Raw genomic sequence first — 23295 nt, forward strand, 5'->3', positions numbered from 1 at the left:
TACATATCTTAATTTACACGAGCAAAGTCGGCAGTTGTAATTAGTATTATTAATAAGTATATTTTGCCACAATACTTTTGTATTGATTAATATCAATATTGCAAAATATAAAAGCAATACGTGTAATTACATGAAAATAATAATTTTCGATGCGTCATCCAATGAATCAATGGAAACGCGCTCCCACCACGCAACTTTATAGTGACGTACGGATAGTCGCGAGCGCAGTGCCCCGTCTAACTAGGTTATGAACACACGTGGTGCCGATCGATTTTCATTGTGACTGTGATATATTAAAATGGTGAATAGTCCAGTAAACATTTTGGATTTGAACAAAGAAGGGATCAGAGCGTTTTTGGATTCGTTCGATCACGTTTTCTCAGATTGTGACGGTGAGTTGACACTAGCGCCGCGCGACTCGATCTTGAACCAGTGATGTAACAGCTGATATGATATGGGTATTCAACATAGCGTGTATTGTTGAATTTGTTAAATACATAGTGTAATTATCTGTATAGTATTACTTAATTGCAAAACACCAATTTGTTGCTTATTATTATTTGTACTTATTTATAATTTTTTATATTGGATATTGCTTGAAACAAGAGTTTATGTTATTGTGAATGGGTATTTGTTCGTGTATTGCATTGATATGTGTATATATTTATCTGAATGTTACTTCTATAATAAATAAATAGGTATTTAGAGTATTAACAGACTAAATTATTGAGTGATAGTTTTTTTTTTTTTAAACTAACTTATGCACGCATCTTCGTATGTGTTGATTTTAAAGTAACCACATCTAGACGGCATAGGTATTAAGACAAAACATACACCGGATTTTAAATTAGGCCTTGAGAAATACAAGTTTGAAAATCGTATTCAATTTGATACAATAGTATTGCGTAACGTCACAATAAATGTATAGACAGACAGGCAAAATTCTAATAATTGTTACGAGCTTCTAGATATTCCTCTTATTAAAATCCCTTATATCAATTTGTCTTAAATATCTTCTGTCTACAGGCATTATCTAGTTATAATTTTATTAAATTTGTGAGACTAATAAAATAAAATATTATATATCATCCTACTTGTTTTAGTTTTGTTTAATATTTTGTCTTTTTGGTGAAGATAGAGATCAGGCGGCCATGACATGAAGTTCCGGATTGTCGGATTCAATTTCGTGTTTTGTTCGTCATATATCCTGCCATAAAAGTCCAATGGAAAGATATTTTATTATTTTTAACCGATATGTAATTTTAACATCAAATTTGTGTTTCGTTCTGCACTGGTATTTCAGAAAAGATTTTATGGTAGGCCCTCGGAATATTTTGTTTTTTCTATCTGAATATGCTTCCTTTGATTTTTATCTGTGTGGTTGATATGAAAAGTAATCTATGTAAATCTTCATACCAAGTACCTACTAGATATACGCAGAATTTCATAATGATCGGATAAGCTATTAAGACGCCAAAAATAAAAATTAATGAGAGAGCGTTTTGCTCTAATGCTTCATTAAACTGGCTTAAAATTAGTCGTAGATTAGAGCTTGAGTGTCATCAATTTAAAATCATCATCTTACCAGCAGTTATCTAACCACTTAACAGTCTTGAGCTCTCTGAATCCACTGATTACCTGCAATGCATTTGAGGTCGTCACTCCATCTAGTGGTGATCTTCCTAAGTTGTGTTTGTCCATACGGGATCGCCACTCAATAATCATTCTTCTTATTGGTTGTTGGTTCTTCGAGCTATATGACTAGCCCATTGCCACATCAGCTTGTTTATTCTGAAGTCAATTTACGATAATTGGAATCGTTATTAATCTTATTGTTAACAGTTTTATAAGGTTACATAAAATTTTAAAGTTTCGGGTTTTCTTACAATTATTAATCTTATCTGAGAGACAGTAAGAATCCTTTTTGCTTTGTCTGTTTATGTGTTTATCTAAAGTGTATCTAATCTAATTCAAAATTCACCGAAAATAATCGACAGGTGGATTACTATTTTGATATACTGTTTTGTAATTATATGTGTCAGCTTTACTCAGTAGAAGTCCTTTTTGATGAGCACGTTTACAGCTAACTAACTACCTCGAGAGCTAAATAACAAAAATGCTTCAATCACTTGAAAATGTAGTAACTAGGTATCCAATTATCTATGAACACTCCACCGTTACTTTATTGAAGTATTTGTAGATGGCTGGAATGGGATCAAAGACTTTCCGTTAAAGACGTAATTAATGAAGACAATGATAAAAAGAAAAATTTAAAATCATGAATTATGATTTGATAAGTTGGTATTTCAACAATACACAAATAGTTTTTCTTTTTGAGTTTCGGGTACGACAATGTATGACATCTTAATTTCGCTATTTGATATGGGTGACGGGCTGCCAATTCTTGGAGTGCATATTCCAATAAAGAAGCAGGTATGTAGCTACTGTTTACCTACAAAAGCTTCAATTCCCAATAGTGTATTTAAAATAAGAGCATACTCTATTAGTGGATAAAATCTTATTGACATACGGTACACGAGAGGAAAGTCAATGATTGGTGACTGCAATACATACATACATACATATCTGTCACGCCTGTCTCCCATTAGGGTAGGCAGAAACAATGGAACGCCAAATGCTTCGATTTAAACAAACCTCATTCGCTTCCTCCACATTCATCAATCTTTTCATACACGCTCGCCGGTTACGGGTACTTTTAATTTGGCCCTTCTTCAGCACGTCGCCGATTTGGTCGACATACGTCCATCTAGGGCAGCCCCTACCGACATCTCCATTCATTCTTGCTCGATAAATCTCTTTCGTAATTCTTCTTTCATCCATCCTCTCCAAATGACCAAACCAACGCAACATTCCTTTTTCGATTTTTGTCACTACATCGTCTTTCAGTCCACACTTCTCTCTAATCACACTGTTTCTTACTCTATCTTTTAAAGTAATACCACCTATACTTCTCAAAGCTCTCATCTGTACAGCATTTATCTTACTTTCATGCTTCTTCTGCCATACCCACGATTCGCTTCCATACATGAGTGTTGGTGTCAGTAATACTTAAATTATGGCAAGGCGAGCTTTGCTCGATTGGTGACTGCAATATATTTAGCAATGTTATCAATAACTATAATAATTTAAATAACTAAAAAGATAATGCTAAAATTCTAACCCGATAACTGAAATTAAATCCGTTATACTTCATAATTTTCCTATCCCTATCCCAATTATAATTTGGAGTCGGCGTAATATGTTTTCTCTTCTATTCTTCTTTATTCGTACTCATTTCCGCATTCACTCCCATTCTGGCCGTATCAACTTTCACACAATCCATCCATGTCTTTTTGGGTCTTCCTCTGCCCTTATAGCTATCTATATTTATTCTTGATACTTTTTTAAGACATGCTCCTTATCCCTGCGCATCTTTAACTTTTCTATCACTCATACTTCCTCTGATATAATCATTCTTAATTTTTAAATCTGTTATACTTGATAGTTATTAAATGTGTACAGATACAAATATAGTACCAAATTATTTTTGGATCTTATACTATAGAAATAAAATATGAAATTGCCTATAGAACGATTTTATAATTTGTGTGCAATTAAAACTTTTGACGTGTCTACCACGACTGCAGAGCCAACAAAACTAATTAACATGCTAATAATGTTGATATACATCCTATAAAGTTCTTATCATAAAGTACTTCCTCATAATTTTATTGTTAACAAGAATATTGTGATTAATCGAGTAATTTTATATTGCTCGCGTAGGAAACGGACTTAATAATTTTTATTTATATGCGTAGCGCTCACAATGAAAAGACTCAAATTAATATTGAAGTGATAATTAATGAAGTCGAGGTAATGATTAATGGATATTATGAAGATGGCTTTCATTATAAATTTAAATAAAATATGATCTTATTATTTGGCGCTTGTTGAAAGTTGTATGAAAGTGAAATTAGACGTATTGAGTACAAAAGTTATGTTCAATATCTCAGATTTACATTACATATCTCTCCTTACAAACTATAACATCAACGCATATATTTTATAGACGGGATATAAAAACAATAAAGGATATAAGTGACAAAACGCTAGGCCACCTTAAATGACATGTCGATTTTACAAAAAGCATACTAGAAGGAAAAACAGAGGGCAAAAGAGGAAGGAAAGATCAAGAAATAACTACATGGGACAGATAAAATTATCACTAGGTGTTATGTCGTATAGGAAGGTCAAATATATGGCCTGTAATGTATGCCTGGGAAAGCATGAATGAATTAGTTGCTCCGGGAAGAGGAAACTCTTAAATAAGAAGAAATAAAGACGGGAATTAAATTAAATGAAGAGTAAACTATAATAAGTTATTTGAATTATCTCGACTTTTCGACCAGGTAACACGAGCCTTGGTCACCTGTAGACTGATGTAACGCTGTTAGCTTTCGAGGCAGATCCTGACTGTAGTATTTTTAATTTGACATCTCTTCAGTATGTATCGGGCATTATCGATGAACGGAATTAGTTATCCGAATAAGGCGACCGTTGTCACGTACTACGGTTGATTACATTGAAACATAATCCATCATTGTAGCGGACAGTTAATGAATACAAATATATAATTATACAATAATAACAATGAAAATAAATATATAAATTGTACAACAATTAGTCCATTACCCTAAAGTTGTCTTGAAAAGATTGCTCTCAGAAATAAGACCGCCTTACTGTACTCATTAAGCTGTAGCGATATCTTCGTTAATTGTCTTGCTTATTTCCTATATTGTATAATGCAAATAAAGTATACTCATTCAATCATTCAAATATTTTTTTTTTTTTTTACAACACAGGAGGCAAACGAGCATGCGGCTCACCTGATGGTAAGTGACTACCGCCGCCCATGATCACCCACAACACCTACGGCATTGCAGGTGTGCTGCCGGCCTTTTAAAAAGGAATATGCTCTTTTCTTGAAGGTTATGTTGTCGTATCGGTTCGGAAATACCGCTGCTGGAAGTTGATTCCAAAGAGTGGTTGTGCGTGGGAGAAAGTGCCTTGAAAAACGCACGGTGGAGGACCGCCACTTGTCCAGATGGTTGGGATGAAATTTTAGTTTATGGCGGGTTGTACGATGGTGAAAATCTGCAGCAGGTATCAATCCGAACAATTCCTCAGAACACTCCCCATGATAAATTCGGTAGAAAATGCACAGAGATGCAACATCTCTACGCAGTTCCAGTGGGTCGAGCCGGATAGTAAGACGCCGATCGTCAACAATTCGAGCTGCCCGACTTTGAATGCGGTCTAACGGAAAGAGTTGGTACTGTGGCGCTCCTGCCCACAGGTGAGAACAGTATTCCATGTGTGGCCTCACTTGAGCCTTATATAGTTTCAGGCGGTTTTCTGGCGTGAAATACCGTCTCACCCTATTGAGCACCCCCAACTTTTTGGAAGCTATCTTAGCTTTTTCCTCCAGATGACCGCAAAACTGGACGTCGCTAGATATATTGACGCCAAGAATCCCCAGACTCGACTTATTATCGAGGGAAGTGCCCCGAAAGTAAGGAGATACGACAAACGGTGTCTTTTTTGCGGTGAACGCGCAGACTTGTGTCTTCTTAGGGTTAAAATGAACAAGATTGCGTTCACCCCAGATCGAAACTTTATCGAGCGAAGTTTCGATTTCAGACACAAGTCTGTTCCGGAGCTCATCGGTATGTGCCCGCGAGATCTTTGCATGACCGGTGTATAATGCATCACCTGTACTGTCATCCGCATAACAATGAATATCACTGATCTGTAACATATCATTGATATGCAGAAGAAACAGTGTCGGAGATAGTACACAGCCTTGCGGGACACCAGCATTCACAGGTTTTAAGTCAGAGCATGCTCCGTCGACTACGACCTTAATGCTACGTTCCTTAAGAAAACTGGCGACCCAACTGCACAATCTCGCAGGCAACCCAAACGAAGGTAGTTTTGAGATTAGTGCCCTATGCCACACCCGATCAAAGGCTTTCGCAATATCCAGACTAACAGCTAAGGCCTCTCCCTTATTCTCGATTGCCACCGCCCATCGGTGTGTTAAATAAACTAAAAGATCACCAGCCGAGCGCCCCCGTCGAAAGCCGTACTGGCGATCTGAGATCAGCTGGCGATCCTCTAGGTACCGGAGCAGTTGATGGTTAACAACTGATTCCATGACTTTCGAGAATAAGGAGGTGATAGCTATGGGCCTATAATTAGCTGGATCTGAGCGGTCTCCTTTTTTAGGGATCGGATGCACCAAAGCAGTCTTCCAAAACTTTGGGACTATACCTGATGAGTAACAGAGCCGAAAAAGACGCGTAAGAACCGGAGCCAACTCTGGTGCGCACGTCCTAAGCACAATTGGAGGAATGCCATCGGGCCCACTCGACTTATGGATTTCAAGGGAGAGAAGTGCTCTACGCACTGATCTTTGCGTGAATTTAACATCCGGCATAGAGCTCTTACAACGCGGGATGGTCGGCGGTGGTTTCTCCCCGTCATCCAACGTCGAGTTTGATGCAAAGAGAGATCCAAGGAGATCGGCCTTCTCTTTGGCGTTCAGAGCCAACGAGTTATCCTCCCTGCGCAATGGTGGAAAAGATGACTGACAGAAATTCCCTTGTGCAGCTTTGGCAAGAGACCAGAAAGCTCGAGACCCCGAAGGTAAACTAGCCAATCTCTTGCCAATTCTACCAATATGCTCTGACTTCGCTGTGGCCAAAACTCTTTTGAAGGACCTAGAGGCAAAGTTATACTTCTTTTTAAGGGCACTGATGTTAGGATCTCGCGACGCCACACCTTTGGCCCAGGCTAGGAAGCACTCCTGTTTCAGGCGAGATGCTATTCTACAAGAGGCTCCATACCAGGGCTGGGATTTCCCACCGACAGGTACCACAGAGTTAGGAATAAATAATTCCATTCCCTGAAGCACCACATCGGCGATGGAATTGGCGATGGCGTCGGGGTCCCTCAGTGCGAAGCAAACCTGCCTCCATGGGTAAGATGCGAAAAAAATCCGCATCTCATCCCAGTCTGCCGACCTGTAGTGCCAAACACGACGTCTACCCGTGGAACGTGGTGGAATCGGACTCATGAGAGGCACCTCGCTCCGCACCAGACAGTGATCCGACGATCCAAGCGGAGCTTCGATGGAAATCACATAGTTGTCTGGGTGGGTGGTCAGCAGAAGGTCCAACAGTGAAGGTGAATGGTCCAACACATCAGGTATTCGCGTAGGCGAGGAAACAAGCTGCGTCAGACCATAAGCCAAAGCAAAGTCATGAACAGATCTTCCCGCATAGTCGGTTGTACGTGAACCAAGCCATTCGGTATGGTGGGCATTAAAATCGCCGAGAATCACGACTTCAGCGGAAGGAATCTGTTCGAGCAGGGAATCTGTAGTCATTTGGACGTGCTCAATGAGTTGGTCGGTTTCGATGTTACCGCTGTGGGACCTGTATAGGCATGCATAGACGCGAGGATGGTCGTTGCAGTCTACGCGCAGCCATAAAATAGACAGGTCCGTACCTTCAAGAATTCCAAGGCGGCGACAGCAAATATCCTCTCTGACATACGCGCATACACCGGCACGCGAAACAAAACAATGTTCAAGTTTATATCCCGGGTACGTCAGGTATGAAGTTTCGTTTGGAGAGGATATCTGTGTCTCCGTTAGAAAGAGCAATGCCGGCCGCGCCGTTTCTAGGTGGTGGTGAACAGCGTTTAAGTTAGAATGTAATCCCCTGATATTGCAGAAGCTCACATTGAGCGAAGGGGATGCCGTAGAAATCTTGCTCCGTTTGCCTTTGGTTCCAAAGAGCGGAATTTTGCCCCCCCCCAGAATACGCAGGGCAGCCCGAGCGTGGTTGCTCGAGAGAGGATTCTCCAGCAACATGGTTACTGGTACCTCCCTGGGGTATGTTATTTTTTTTTAATTCCACTGCCATGGTTGCGTGTTGTAAGATAGGGGGGACGGGGTTGGGGAAAGGATTTTAGGAATAGGAAAGGGATGGGTATGGGATGGGTATGGGATGGGCCTCCGGACTCCCTCACTCACCATACGGAATGTGATCGCACTAAAAGTGCAACCACTTAGCGTCGGTATTCTGTGAGGGTGTGGTACTTCCCCGGTCGAGCCGGCCCATTCATGCTGCAATACCATATAGGATTACAGCGTGGCTCTACCACAATGATTATGATTGTATAGGCGTCGCACATTCATATTCCGTGCATATCAATTTTTGGTCTTTATTAGACAAGACTTCGATTCGGTGTTTCTATTTTGTGTCAAAAGCTATTGACAAGATTAGCAACACAGATTGTTTTTTCGAAGAAACGTATGTAAAATAGCATAAACAAGAGTCTTTAAAAAACTAATTTTTTAACTGAACAACCAATCTACATGATAAGAAAAAATAATTAGTTCCTTGACTCTATTTTGTATTACACAATTACTAAATTAAGCACAAACGTTCGATTCACGCTTCTCTAGAAATGCCCGTTTATTGTTTTATACATATGAGTTGATGGCTTATGTAATAGAAAGTAGTAACTGCCACCTATTAATGGTTGGATTTCACTATAATGTTCATGACATCCTTGCGCGTTGCAATTCCTTAAAATAATGTCACGCCTCTCTACTCTATTATTTTACCATCATATTTCACACTTCAAATTAAAAAAACTGCCATACAAGCATGGATGCTTCATATCGGTAACAAAAGTGAGACTGTTCTATGTCTTTCCCTGGTTTTGGAGGGAGGACATTTGACGCGAAAGGAATTAGTGATAGTAGTACAATAATAATACGCTTAATCCTTACTAATATTATAAACATAAAAGTGAATTTGTTTCTTACCTCTTGGCCTTTAAACGGCTTAACCGATCACTGTGAAAGTTGGTATACTATATAGCAGGGCTAGCCAATCGGTCGATCGCGATTATAAGTCCAGTCGATCGTGGCAAGGCAAAAATATAATATTTTGCTAATCTAGCGAAAGATGCTCAGACGCAATACTTAAATAAGTTACATACATACATATCTGTCATCATATATGTCATGTCCTGTCTCCCATTAGGGTAGGCAGAAACAATGGAACGCCAAATGCTTCGATTCAAACAAACCTCTTTCGCTTCTTCCACATTCATCAATCTTTTCATACACGCTCGCCCGTTACGGGTATTTTTAATTTGGCCCTTCTTCAGCACGTCGCCTATTTGGTCAATATACGTTTTTTTTTTTTTTTTTTATACAACTTAGAATGGCAAACAAGCTGACGGCTCACCTGATGGAAAGTGGTAACCGTCGCCTATAGACATGAGCAGTACCATGGACATAACAGTGTATACTGTTTCGCCCATGTTACCCCCCATGCGTTGCCATTCCTGAGGATTCAGGTGTTATTCCTCTGTACCCAGTAAATTCACGCCATATCCCACCCTTCAAACCGAAACACAGCCATGCAAACACAGCTGCTTCACGGTTGAAACACGAATGGGACAGAGGTACCCATGCAATCGACTTTTGTACAAAGTCTCCCTCTGGTAAACGTCCGTCTAGGGCGGCCCCTACCGACATCTCCATACATTCTTGCTCGATAAATCTCTTTCGTAATTCTTCTTTCATCCATCCTCTCCAAATGACCAAACCAACGCAACATTTCATCAAATAAGTTACTAAGAATAATTTTCAGTTTTATGTTTTCCCTCTTAATAAAATAAAAAATCTTGCAATACTACATAGTTACATACATACTACATACAATACATTACATTACACACACAATAATTCATAAATACGCGCCACCTACCTATTCATGCTTTAATTCCTTCTATCCAAAGGTTGTCTGGAAGAGATTGCTTAGCAATAAGACCGCCTTTTGTACTACACTGTACGTATTGAAAATTGTTTAACAAATCATGTTATGTTGGTGCAATAAAGTGTTAAATAAATAAATAAATAAATTATTATGTACTGAACTATGTTATTTCATTTGTGATTTCAAGAAGTCTGTAATTGGTAGATCGCACAGGGTTTCGTCAGTAAACAGTAGATTTTGGGTCTAGTCAAGTTGGCCACCGCTGCTCTACATATAAAATGTCGCGCGGACAATTTCGCAGATAAATGCTAGTTTTCATATAAATTTGAATGCCTATGTCGTCTGTTTCGCTTCTACTTATAAATTAATAAGTAATTCTACGTATTTTTTTTTTATTAATTTAAATTTTGTTTATACAGGTGTAATATGGCACAATACGCCACTGGCAGGGTCAGGAGAATTTTTCGACTTAATGAAGAAACACGGAAAAACCGTTCACTACGTGTCTAACAACAGTATAAGAAGCAAAGAAAATTACGATGCCAAATTTAAAGCGGCAGGAATTAATGATGGATATGTAAGTAAATGTAAAGTGGAGACCTTGGAATTCTGTCATCGTACGTGGTCCTCCATAGCAACCATCATGCTGAATTCCAATCGTATTCATCACGATGACCTGCCTTTTCATCCTCACCTATTATCCCTCACTGGTGCCCTGCCAGCGTATACCGTTAGTGCAGGCGGGGTTACCATTCCATTATCATCCATTAAAAAAGAAAAAGACATTAAGTATTTAAAATATTACAATCTGAATTTGCATATAAATATATGTAACCACTTGCTAAAAATATACCTGTATCTGAAAGCAATAACGTCATACTTGCATTATTCGACAATTTGATTGTTCTTGCAAATTATTGACTCAAATGTAAAACGTATTGCATTTCTTTCTGTATTTGCAACTGTCTATAATTGACTTGTTATTCTAGCAGTACTCGATGTTACGTGATTTCGAACTCTAAGTTTATCTACTTAGATCAACTAAAGATAAACTTGATTTATGGCAGTCTATGGGGGAGGCTTATGTCCAGCAGTGGACGGATAATGACTGAAATGATGATGATGAAACTTGATTTGTACTTATCCGTATTATTTTGTTAGCTTGAAAACCATTATTTATCAAAGTAGCAAAATTATTCAGATAAGTTAACTGTGATGAAAACCACCTGGAATTACTTGTATGCAAGCCGTTGTGTCTTTTTTAATGTGAAGGTATTATGCGCAAATTGTAAACCGATTTTGATAACTTTTTTTGTATTTTTTTTTAAACAACTTAGAATGGCAAACAAGCTGACGGTCCACCTGATGGAAAGTAGTAACCGTCGCCTATAACCATGAGCAGTATCATGGACATAACAGAGTATACTGTTTCGCCCATGATACCCCCCATGCGTAGTAACATGTACTTAACAGAGTATACTATTTCGCCCATGATACCCCCCATGCGTTGCCATTCCTGAGGACTCAGACGTTGTTCCTCTGTACCTTGTAAATTCACGCCATATCCCACCCTTCAAACCGAAATACAGCCATGCAAATACATAATTTTTTATCTCGGTCAGTAAACATATCCCGATCACGCGGACAAAGTCGCGGCTAAATACTAGTTATAGAATCGAAAGTCAACTCCGTAAATAGATGACGAAGATTAAAAGAAAATTAATTTTGTTTAGATACTTGTAGATGGAAAACATGTGTATGACAACAAATCATTATCCACCTACGTATTGGTCTGTCGATAGTAATTTCATATTATTGTTTACGACAGTAGTAATTATATAGAGAAAAATATGTATTATTAAAATTACATTTTTTTTTTTGCAAATTATAGTAGTTTATTTTACTAATATAATAAAATTGCAATAAGACATTGTCTGTTCATGAGAGACGTTTAAGAAAAATAGCTATAAAGGATCTTATAACAGTATACTCTGTTAGGTCCATGGCTCATGTTTATAGGCGACGGTTACCACTTTCCACCAGGTGGGCCGTCAGCTTGTTTGTCATTCTAAGTTGTATAAAAAAAAAATATTGGCTATTACAGCAGAGTATTTTGTAAAATCCATGGTGCTGTTCATGTTTATAGGCAACGGTTATCGCTTTAGCTAGGTTAGAGAGGGAGTTTTTAGTATATATAATACACATATATATCTGTGTCATCTATTTGCCTTTGGGCAGGTAGAAAAAATGGAACTCCAAACGTTTCTATACAAACAAACCTCTTTTGCTCCACCATTGACAAATTTAATCATGATATCGAAAACATAGTAGACTATGTTTGTATGCCACTGTAGTAGTATAGAAAATATGGAATACGAAACGCTTCCATACAAACAAATCTCTTTTGCTCTACCATTAACAAATTTAATCATGATATCGAAAATATAATAGACTATGTTTGTATGCCACTGTAGTAGTATAGAAAATATGGAATACGAAACGCTTCCATACAAACAAACCTCTTTTGCTCCACCATTAAATTTGTTAATCATGATATCGAAAATAATAACTAACTCAAAAAATACAACTTAACGTAAATAAATCACTACATAGATGTTTGTATGCCACCGTAGTAGTATAAAACATGCGGTTCAGAGTGTTGATCTTGAACTCTTTCAGATTAGATACTTTCAACCTAACATTGTGTTCTCACACAGCTCAGTCATGTAAAATCATAAATTCAAATAAGAACATCAGCACTTATAAATTCGTAAGATTATTTATGCTATGTATGGAGTCTACAACAAAAGAATAAATACACAATTAATTATTTTTTTTCACAAAATAAAATGAACATTGATTTTAATTGTGATAAAATTAATGTAGAACTAACAGGAGGAATATATCTTTTTTTTTTACCAAACAAAAAAAAAACAAAAACAGTTGAGAATTGACAAAGGTATTAACGTTACATATATCTATATTAATTTTATAAAAAGGAAATATTTGATTTTTTTTTCTATTTTTGTAATGGAAAAATTAGTCAACCGATTTTAAAAATTCTTTCATTTGCAAAAAGCTATATTTATATATTTGTTTACACTTTATTGCACCTTCAAAAAAAAAAAAAAATAAGATACACAATAAATATTAATAAAAAGTGATACAAAATCGGCTTTATCGCTAAGCAATCTCTCCCAGACAACCTGTGAGTAGAGGATATTGAGATTATTAGATAGAGAAATACATTATCATCGAACAAAGTAGGCTATAAGTTATTTAAAAAAAATATATATTTACGATAATTACAATAAAGTAACTCAAATTGTCAAAAAAATTTCTATTGAAGCAAATGCAAAATACTAAGTTATCTTTCTATCTTTCCGTGTAAAACCGGGGCGGATCGCTAGTATAAAATATAGTATAAGACCACTACCGAATCTATGGTATCAGATAATGATCTATTATTGGGGATTGCTTGCTATTTAACTGTAATGTATAGTACAAAACATAATAACCAAATTAGTATAATTATGAAAAATGTAATTAGGAACATCATGTCATTTTTCCGCACGAATGGATTTTAATACAGTTTCAGGGTAAATCAGGTTGGATTTTAAACAGATACTTTCACAATTTATTGATTCTGTGAAGCAACAAAAAAAATTAGAAGAAAAGAAAAAGTGGGTTGGAACTTTAGTTTGTGACGAGTTTTACGATGGTAATGCTGCGATTAATCTCTTGTATAAAACATATTATTATATTTTATGATTTAAAAAGAGTAAGTGACGAATTTATTTATTTTAGGTTTATTTCTATTTTTGACAGATAACATTCATTTAAACCCACGATTGTATCATAAAATAGATGGCGCAATATAACAAAATACGAGCGCTTAAGTACTTACAAATAAAGATTATTTCTGTTCTTTTGTATACGAAATGAAATTACGTAATAAATAATCTTAATAATAACCTGTAATCAGTTTAACAACAAAATAGAGATGGGCTATTACGGCCAAATGTTTCGGTACGAAAGTACAATAGAAAAATATAGTACCTAATAAATAAGAAATTATAAACAATTTGTTAGATTAAGCAGAGGAACAAAGAAAAGGATGAGAAAATGGTATCATTATATTATATCAGCTTTTAACTGTCCACTGCTGGACATAAATCTCCCTCTTGGAGGTTTTGCCAGTAGTTGCTACGCTTGGCAGGTGGATTGGTAACCGCAATCTGGTCAGGCAATTGGCTGGGGGGAAAGGGATTATAAGTAATGGAGACTGAGCATTGCTAGCAATATACCCAACCAGGTCGACCTCCTCACGGTTCTCTTTAGAAAGTATCATGGTTAATTCATGATTAGCCCATCATGAATTCATCGTGATGGGCTAACTGGCCTGTTTTTATTCTCATCTATCACCCTTCACTGGTGCTCCGCCAGCGTATCCCGTTAGCGCAGGCGGGGTTACCATACCATTTTCATCCAAAAAAATAAAACCGCAGTCAGGCTTTGCAGATGTTTTAAGAAGGACGCTGCTGTCCATCCCTTGCTTTCTATTAGTCGCCTCTTACAACACCCACGGGATAGGAAGGGATGGCCTGTTCTATGCGGGGACCACACGGCCAATGAGAAATTAATAGATGTAATTTAATTAACGATCTATTTATTTTTTACTTTTTTTCACTTCTAGATAGAAACCATAGAGTATATAGATTTTTAATCAAGACATTTTTTTTTCTTAGCTGAGAATAAAAAGCAAGAAATTCGACTGTTGCTTTTTTCAATAAAAGTTTAATTTACAAAATAAAATAATTTAAAATCGTGTTCTACAAAAAAAAAACCGACTTCAATTGTACTAAAACCGGTAATTTGATTTAAAAACTAAATTACTGAACTTATTTTAATAAAATTTCTTTAGGATTAATTTGTAAGTATGTTCTATCATGTAAAAAAGAATCTTCCAAGTCAGTTTATAACTGACGGAGTTATGAGGTAACAAACATAAAAAAACAACAGAATTAAGAACATACTTCTTTTTGAAGTCGGTTGAAAAAGGAAATATGAATAGTTAATTATGAAATTGTCTTAGTTTTCTGAATTGAAAACTCCCTTCGTACCGTCATATATTGCCAATGCATTTTAACCGCGTAATTTTACTGTCATGCAAACTGAAATATAGTCATATATATGTACATATGACCGTGTTTCAGTCCCTAAGAAGCTGTACATACGTCTTCTTAGGAACAGGAACACGACTGAGACAGTCTTCGCCCACGCAGACAACTTTATTGCAAAATAATCTCAAAGTAGACATGAAATATATTCACTGCAATATCTGAACAGCTTGGCCGTATAAAGCTGTTTATCGACTTCAAAAGAGGAGAGTCTCAATTTGATTGTATTTTTTTATGTTTGTTACCTTATAACTCCGTCAGCTATAAACTGATTTGGAAACTAGAGGGAGACTTTGTACTTTGTAGAAAAGTCGATTGCTTGGGTACCTCTGTCCTATTCGTGTTTCTACCGTAAAGTTGCATGGCTGTGTTTCGGTTTGAAGGGTGGGATATGGCGTGAATTTACAGGGTACAGAGGAATAACATCTGAGTCCTCAGGAATGGCAACGTATGGGGGTATCATGGGCGAAACAGTATACTCTGTTATGTCCATGGTACTGCTCATGTCTATAGGCGACGGTTAGCACTTTCCATCAGGTGAGCCGTCAGCTTGTTTGCCATTCTAAGTTGTATAAAAAAAAATCTGAAAGAATACATTTATAAAATAGTCCCGTATAAGTTTTAACAAAATCGATTTCGTAGTTTAGCTTTTAAATAAAAATAAGTTTTTCCACAAACTTTTTGTATTTTACCATTTTTATCATTATATCAACCTTTAACTGTCCACCGCTGAACATAAGCCTCTCCCTTGGAGATCTTGGCAATAGTTACCAAGCTTAGCATGCGGATTGGCAACCGCAGTTAGGTTTTGGAGATGTTTTAAGAGAGTCGCTGCTGTCCATCGGCCTTCCTTAGTCGCCTCTTACGAAACCTACAAGAAAGGAAAAGGTGGCTTATTCCATGCCGGGACCACACGGCCATCTTTTATGACAATAACTAATTTTTCTTTTTTTTTACAGGAAAACTTGACGGTACCTTCAGTAGCAATAGCGGAATATTTAAAATCCGTAAACTTTAATAAGAAAATCTACTGTATAACAAATTCACAGACTATAAAAACTCTGGAGTCTTACGGTTTCAGCTGTAAATCTGGGGTAAGTTTTGAAATGTGTTTATTAACGTAAGTTAAGAGTTTGTTAAATAGAATAAACCTTAGTTTGAATCTTTCATGTTGTTTACATATATTTCGAAACGTCTGTAATAAAGAAGCAGGTATGTAGGTACTTTTATTATTTCATTTACACATTGATTTTGCTAGACTAATGCACCACCATTTTTTTTAATGGGTGATAATGAAATGGTGATCCCGCTTGAGTTATCGGTGTACACAGGCGGAGAACCAGTGAGGGATGACAGATAAGTATGACATCAGGTCAGTTAGCTCATTGTGACGAATGCAAGAAGTATTAATCACAATGGTTTCCAGGGGGAACCGCGTGGAGATCGACCTGACAGGGCTTGTTAGCAATGGGGCCATTAGTCCACATTACTAACAATCCTTTTCCCCCCATGCACCACCATTTAGGTACTCTCTCTGTTGTCGGTTGTCTGGTAGAGAATGCTATCAGGCATTAAGTCCGCTCTGTATACATATTTTATGTAAAAGTATAAATAAATACTATTATTTGCCTGCAAAAAGTATTCATTGCATTAAGTTCTGATAGTGTATATAAAATGTGTGTAAACAACGTGAAAATTCATCATTGCATTAAGTTCTGATAGTGTATATAAAATGTGTGTAAACAACGTGAAAATTCAACTAATTACAAGCTTTTTAATTTTTCTGCCAAGTTGTGTTAGTTGGCAACCCTTACATGTGTTGTCAGCATCTAAAATGATGTTCTAGAAGAATAATGCTGTAAAGGAATAAAGAATTTGTTCTTTTCGATAACACTTGCACTCAAGGAAAGTTCTTTTTTTCTATAACACAAAATAGTTTTGCCTATAAAAAGAAACTATTTGCTTGGGTACCTCTGTTCCATTCGTGTTTCAACCGTGAAGCAGTTGTGTTTGCATGGCTGTGTTTCGGTTTGAAGGGTGGGATTTGGCGTAAATTTACAGGGTACAGAGGAATACCATCTGAGTCCTCAGGAATGGCAACGCATGGGGAGTATCATGGGTGAAACAGTATACTCTGTTATGTCCATGGTACTGCTCAGGTGTATAGGCGACGGTTACCACTTTCCATCTGGTGGGCTGTCAGCTTGTTTGCCATTCTAAGTTGTATAAAAAAAAACTATATAAAACAACTCTGATTGGGTTGTCAGTTGGTAAACTTCATTAAAAAGCTTTAATTTCATTAAAATTTTTAGAAGTAGCAGCGGAATTTTAATTTATGATAATAATTATGCATATATTTTTACAGCCAGATGTCGGTGCGGACTTTTATTCAGATTACGTCCAATACCTGGAGGATGACGAAGAAATAGGTGCTGTGGTTTTCGACAGTGACTTCAAAGTGAACTTGCCAAAAATATACAAAGCGATCTCTTACTTAGCCCGCCCTGATGTTTACTTCATAAACGGTGCAAGTGATAAACATGTCGTTTTGAAGCCAGGACATTTAAGTTTAGGTATGTTTCCATATACCTACCATATCAGCCATTAACTGCCTATTGTCGAACATAGACCTCCCTCATAAGGGGTTTTTTTTATGGGTGAAAATGGTATGGCAACCCCGCCTGCGCTAATGGGATACACTGGCGGAGCACCAGTGAAGGGTGATCGATGAGAATGAAAACAGGCCAGTTAGCCCATCATGATGAATTCATCAGGAATTAACCATGATAGTTTCCAGGGAGAACCGCGAGGAGGTCAACCTGGTTGGGTATATTGCTAGCAATAGGATTCTCAGTCTCCATTACTAACAATCCCTTTCCCTTCCCATAAGGAGGGTTGTACCCATAGTTGCTACGCTGACAAAAGGGTTGGCAACCGCAATTAGGCATTGATGATGTTTTAAGAGGTACACTACTGCCTGTCGTGTGATGGAAACCATTAATGAATGCACATCCAAAGAGGGTTGACGTCAGGCCAGCAGCCGGTCATAAAACTACAAGCGAAAACTTTTTATATTATGGATAAATATTACGCTCATCTCAAATAATAATTGGAATAATAATTGGTCAATGCGGTAGATGTCGACGCCGGAAAAACGAAATGTGCGGGTATTTGTCGCCTTTTAGTAAACACATGTATATTTTGAGTTTTAATTTTAATTTGGAGTGTAAACTAAAAAAAATATAGTTGGCCATTTTGTGACTTGATTAAATCGCTACCAACTTGCTCTGATTAAATTATTAGATATATTTGACGCAGAAAAAGAAATGTATCAGTCTAGGAGTCATATATAATGCCCAAAGTACTCAAGCAGACAAATTTTGTATCAAAATCACCATTTTTTCCTGGATTTTTATAAGCAGTAATATTTATATTTTTTTTTATATCGTAGTTTTTGATTAATTTCTAAAATATCGGTATGGTATGTAAAACCTATGCATGCTCTTCATTATGTTACCGAAACAAATATTATAAATGTCTACATTGTACATTTTTTGTTTTAGCCACTGGAGTATTTACTGAATTAGTCATTGAAGAGACTAAACGAATACCAATACAGATAGGAAAGCCAGGAAAAATATTTGGGGAGTTCGCTATGAAGCGAGCAGGCCTTTCAGATCCGAGCAGAATACTCTTCATTGGTGATATGTAAGTAATATTGTATAAGCTAGTATTGTAAGCACCAGAGGAAGACTGTACAAAAGTCGATTGCTTGGGTACCTCTGTCCCATTCGTGTTTCTACCGTGAAGCAGTTGTGTTTGCATGGCTGTGTTTCGGTTTGAAGGGTGGGATATGGCGTGAATTTACAGGGTACAGAGGAATAACCCCTGAATCCTCAGGAATGGCAACGCATGGGGGGTATCATGGGCGAAACAGTATACTCTGTTATGTCCACGGTACTGCTCATGTCTATAGGCGACGGTTACTACTTTCCGTCAGTATAAAAAAATTGTATATCGTATAATGTGTTTTTGCTTGAGGTATTAATATATAAATATAGACAATTGGCATATTTTGTGTATTATTTTTTTTATGCTGCGAGCTGAACTGGCAAATGTTAAGCTGCCTATCTACCGCTATATCTACCATAACCTACCGAGTTCGTTTTTTATTATTTGAAAAAAAAAATGCTATTTCTCAAGTCTGCAAGCTTTCCTACTAACGAAACTGAACAAACATGGATCGAAAGAAGAAAAAAATGAAGCCTCCTAATGAATACTAACGCATCTTATGGGAAATAGTAATTGTCGCTTATAAACATGAACAATACTGTATTTGTCACAGAATACACTGTTATACTTGAAGTCTAGGATATTATGCCGTATCTTGTAATTTCGCATATCCCACCCTTTAATTAAAACCGTTTCCGAACCGATACGACAACATAACCTTCAAGAAAAGAGTATATTCCTTTTTAAAAGGCCGGCAGCACACCTGCAATGCCGCTGGTGTTGTGGGTGATCATGGGCGGCGGTAGTCACTTACCATCAGGTGAGCCGCATGCTCGTTTGCCACCTGTGTTGTAAAAAAAAAAAAAAAAAAAAAAAAAAAAAAAAAAAAAAAAAAAAAAAAAAAAAAAAAAAAAAACCGAAACACAGTCATACAAGTGCATTTGCTTCGCAGTAGAAACACGACTGGGACAGAGGTATGCAGAAAACTTTTGTTCATAATCTCTTCTTGATAAATACACCTACGTATATCTTCTATTTTTGCCAAATCAGGCTAGGACAATAAATAGGTTTAAGTGCTGCGTGGGTCTTAAGCCCACCCTAGAGCTGCGAATATGATGCACAGTACAAGAGAATTACAACTGAAAAGTAATTAATCACGTGTCAACTCAGTGACAGACCAGTCAATTTGGCTATAAATAATGATTATTTTGGCAACTATAAGCCAATTAGTGGCGATCGATAACACCCACACAATCTTAATTGCTAATCATGATACGAGGTCTGTCCGGAAAGTTCGTATAAAAGTGTTCTGGAATGCGAGAAAGAGGAGTGGGGAGGCCAGGTAAGCGCAGGACCCCTTCCTTATGTCCCTAACAATGCTTCAGTTCTGGTCTGACCGCCGTGCGGTGCGAACTGGCTTGTCACGCCATCTGTGAAGTTACCTCTTAACGAAACCCCGTCGGCATGGAGCCCGCTTCCGTTGAAGAGCAGCGCGTCGTAATCAAGTTTCTCTCGAAACTCGGCAAGAATGGCCGTGAAATTTTTGCCGATCTCAGAACAGTTTATGGGGATGATGCTGTGAAGGAACCAACCGTCCACAAGTGGCTAAAAAGATTCAGAGAGGGCCGAGACAATGTTGATTGTTTTTTTCGATGTTCGGGGGATTGTCCATTAAGAATTCGTCCCTCCAGGCCAGACAGTTGATGGAAAATTCTACGTCGATGTGCTCAGACGCCTCAAAGCTCGTGTGGCACGAGTTCGTCCAGAATTGGCGCGAGAGGGGCGTTGGATTCTTCACCACGACAATGCCCCTGCCCACACCTCTCTTGTTGTCCGTGAGTTTTTGAGTAAAAATTCCATTACGGTGACCGAACACCCCCCTATTCGCCGGATTTGGCCCCGTGTGACTTCTTCTTGTTCCCAAAAACCAAATTGGTACTTCGGGGGCGGCATTTGGGGGACATAAATGAGATAAAAAAAGCTACGACGGGGCAGCTGAGAAACCTACAACCAGAGGACTTTCAAGGAGCCTTCTCACAGTGGAAACGGCGTTGGCACAAGTGCATTATGTCACAGGGGGAGTACTTTGAAGGGGATAAAATTGATTTACCTGAATAATTGTAAAATAAAATTTTTAAAAAACTTTAATACGTACTTTCCGGACAAACCTCGTATATGTACGCTGGGTAAAGTTAGTAATATCTCAGTTTAAATTGTTTTAAATGATCTTTTTTAACATCTAAATGTCATTATTCACTAAAAATAAAATCTCTGAAACTTTTATAAAAAAAAGAACGATTGAGACAAAACGAACGCTGCAGATTTGTTTCCATTGGCACTTAACGTTTAAAGATTTTCAAGATTTATGGTAGGTGGGATGGGTGTGGACTTCGTTTTCTATACAATATACCCAAAAATTATGTATACCTATGGAAAAGGTTGGAAGAGGCCTATATCCCTAATTGGATATCCAGATAAAGGAAAATAATAATATATAAATATAATATAAGACAACATGATAAATGAAGAATTTATGTAATGAACTAAATAAATTTTATACATTTATATAATATTATTAAGAAAGAAATTGTTAATTAATGAAATTCCATGTAATAGTTTTTTTTTTCTTATTTTATAATGGGAATTAAAAGGCTTTTTTCAATCAACCCAGTAATGGGTACGAATGCAGATTTGTCCCTATATGTTTATTAAAGTTTCTTTTCAAATTGTATTTAAATAAGATAATTTTATATATGTGTTTCGAGTTATAATGTATTTCTTTTTTTTATTTTATCTATTTATCTCCATTCCGCCTCCATTATGGACGTTGTTCAAATGTTGTTAAAATGTACCTTCAAGTGAATCGTAAGCACATTGCCTTTTTCCCCATTCTATTTTTAAAATACTTATTTAAACATTTCCTTTCTTTTTCAGGATCGAACAAGACGTGGGATTAGGCAAACAGACAGGATTCAAAACTCTCTTAGTGTTGACTAGCCTCACGAAGGAAGACATGTTGAATCATGAAACAATAAAACCTGATTACTACGCCAAATCCTTGGGGAGTATAGTGCCATTACTGAAATTTTAAAATAAAACATCATTGAATTACTTAAATGAAATTCAGTTGAAACATGTAACTACTTAACAGCATTTATTGACTACTATCTTTTACTCGTGACTTCATTCACATGACCTGTGATTGATAAGGAAAAATTATATCCAATTTATGTTCTTCCCAAATAGTATGTATATACCAAATTTCAATTGGTTATTAATCGAGTGTTAAGTTGCCAAATTGTAACAGACAGACTTTCACATATATAATATCTGTGAGGATCGTCTTAACTGCATTTGTTTATCAGTACTTATCTTTTTAGATGAATTTATTTCTTATACCATTTGGTTGTGTTTATATAAATATTATTAATTATTTATGTACTTAATAAGTAATCTAATTAAAGAATTTGGAGAAAAAACATATGTTTATTTTTAGCATATAATTAAACTCATTTACGAATTTACAGGGTACAGAGGAATAACACCTGTGTTTTCAGGAATCGCAACGCATGGGGGGTATCATGGGCGAAACAGTATACTCTGTTATGTAGATGGTATTGCTCATATCTATAGGCGAAGGTTACCACTTTCCATCAGGTAGGCCGTCAGCTTGTTTGCCATTCTAAGTTGTATAAAAAAAAAACGAAGGACTCAGTGCTCAGGTTGATGGTATTTTAGGTGATAGGTGCTTTACCAGAGGGAGACTTTGTACAAGTCGTTAGATTGGGCACCTCTGTCCTATTAGTGTTTTTACCGTGAAGATATTTTGTTTGCATGGTTGTGTTTCGGTTTGAAGGGCGGGATATGGCAGTGAATTTATAGGGTACAGAGCTATAACACCTGAGTCCTCAGGGATGGCAACACATGGAGGATATTATGGATATACAATTATGTAAAATATAAAAATATATATACAACATTTGTCTATACAGAGTCACTACTGAAAAATTTAGTAATTATCGTTTGTTTGAGGCCAGCTTATAGCTACTTTAGCTTGTTAGTTCTTGGTAATATGAAACTAATAGAAATACATAAATAAATATATTATTTTTATAAACATATTATTCTTCTTCAAAAGGGAGGTAAAGAGGTTTCTTCAGGGTCGGCAACGCGCGCGTAATGCCTCTGGTATTGCAGGTGTTCATAGGCTACGGTAACCACTTACTATTAGGTGGGCCGTATGCTTGTTTGCCACCTCAGTGGGACAAATATAGCTTTTTTTTATTTTAGTTCTGAATTCATATAATTTTTAATTGTTATAAAAGAATGCCTAGAAGACATCGCTCTTAGCGATAAGGCCGCCCATTGTTTTCTCATTGTGATTATTTCTTGTAATTATTTATATCTATAATAAGTTTACTATTGTAATCTTTTGGAGGAAACAATAAAGAGTATCTATCTATCTATCTATCTATATATATTCACGACTGTAAATCTCTACTAGAATAGTCAGAAGCATT

The 23295-nt window shown here is 36.8% G+C and overlaps 1 protein-coding gene across 1 annotated transcript; it reads left to right on the forward strand.

Moving 5' to 3' along the window:
* The first annotated feature begins 214 nt into the window (after window positions 1-214).
* LOC128201536 (uncharacterized) lies at window positions 215-22257 on the forward strand. Its single transcript, XM_052898826.1, has 6 exons — window positions 215-392; window positions 10283-10440; window positions 16003-16137; window positions 17409-17616; window positions 18607-18751; window positions 21710-22257. The coding sequence occupies exons 1-6, from the start codon at window positions 299-301 to the stop codon at window positions 21864-21866; spliced, it is 897 nt and encodes a 298-aa protein (XP_052754786.1). The 5' UTR covers window positions 215-298; the 3' UTR covers window positions 21867-22257.
* Window positions 22258-23295: the final 1038 nt, after the last annotated feature.

The sequence above is a fragment of the Galleria mellonella genome, unplaced genomic scaffold (genome assembly GCF_026898425.1).
Source record: "Galleria mellonella isolate WM207_F2 unplaced genomic scaffold, CSIRO_AGI_GalMel_v1 utg54, whole genome shotgun sequence".
Lineage (NCBI taxonomy): Eukaryota > Metazoa > Arthropoda > Insecta > Lepidoptera > Pyralidae > Galleria > Galleria mellonella.

What these genes read in the sequence shown, in the direction of transcription:
- LOC128201536 (XM_052898826.1), top strand. Translation starts at nt 299, where the DNA reads ATGGTGAATAGTCCAGTAAACATTTTGGATTTGAACAAAGAAGGGATC. An exon ending in CGTTTTCTCAGATTGTGACG is followed by an intron (nt 393 to 10,282) that starts GTGAGTTGACAC and finishes TTGTTTATACAG; the next exon opens with GTGTAATATGGCACAATACG. An exon ending in GCCAGGACATTTAAGTTTAG is followed by an intron (nt 17,617 to 18,606) that starts GTATGTTTCCAT and finishes TTTTTGTTTTAG; the next exon opens with CCACTGGAGTATTTACTGAA.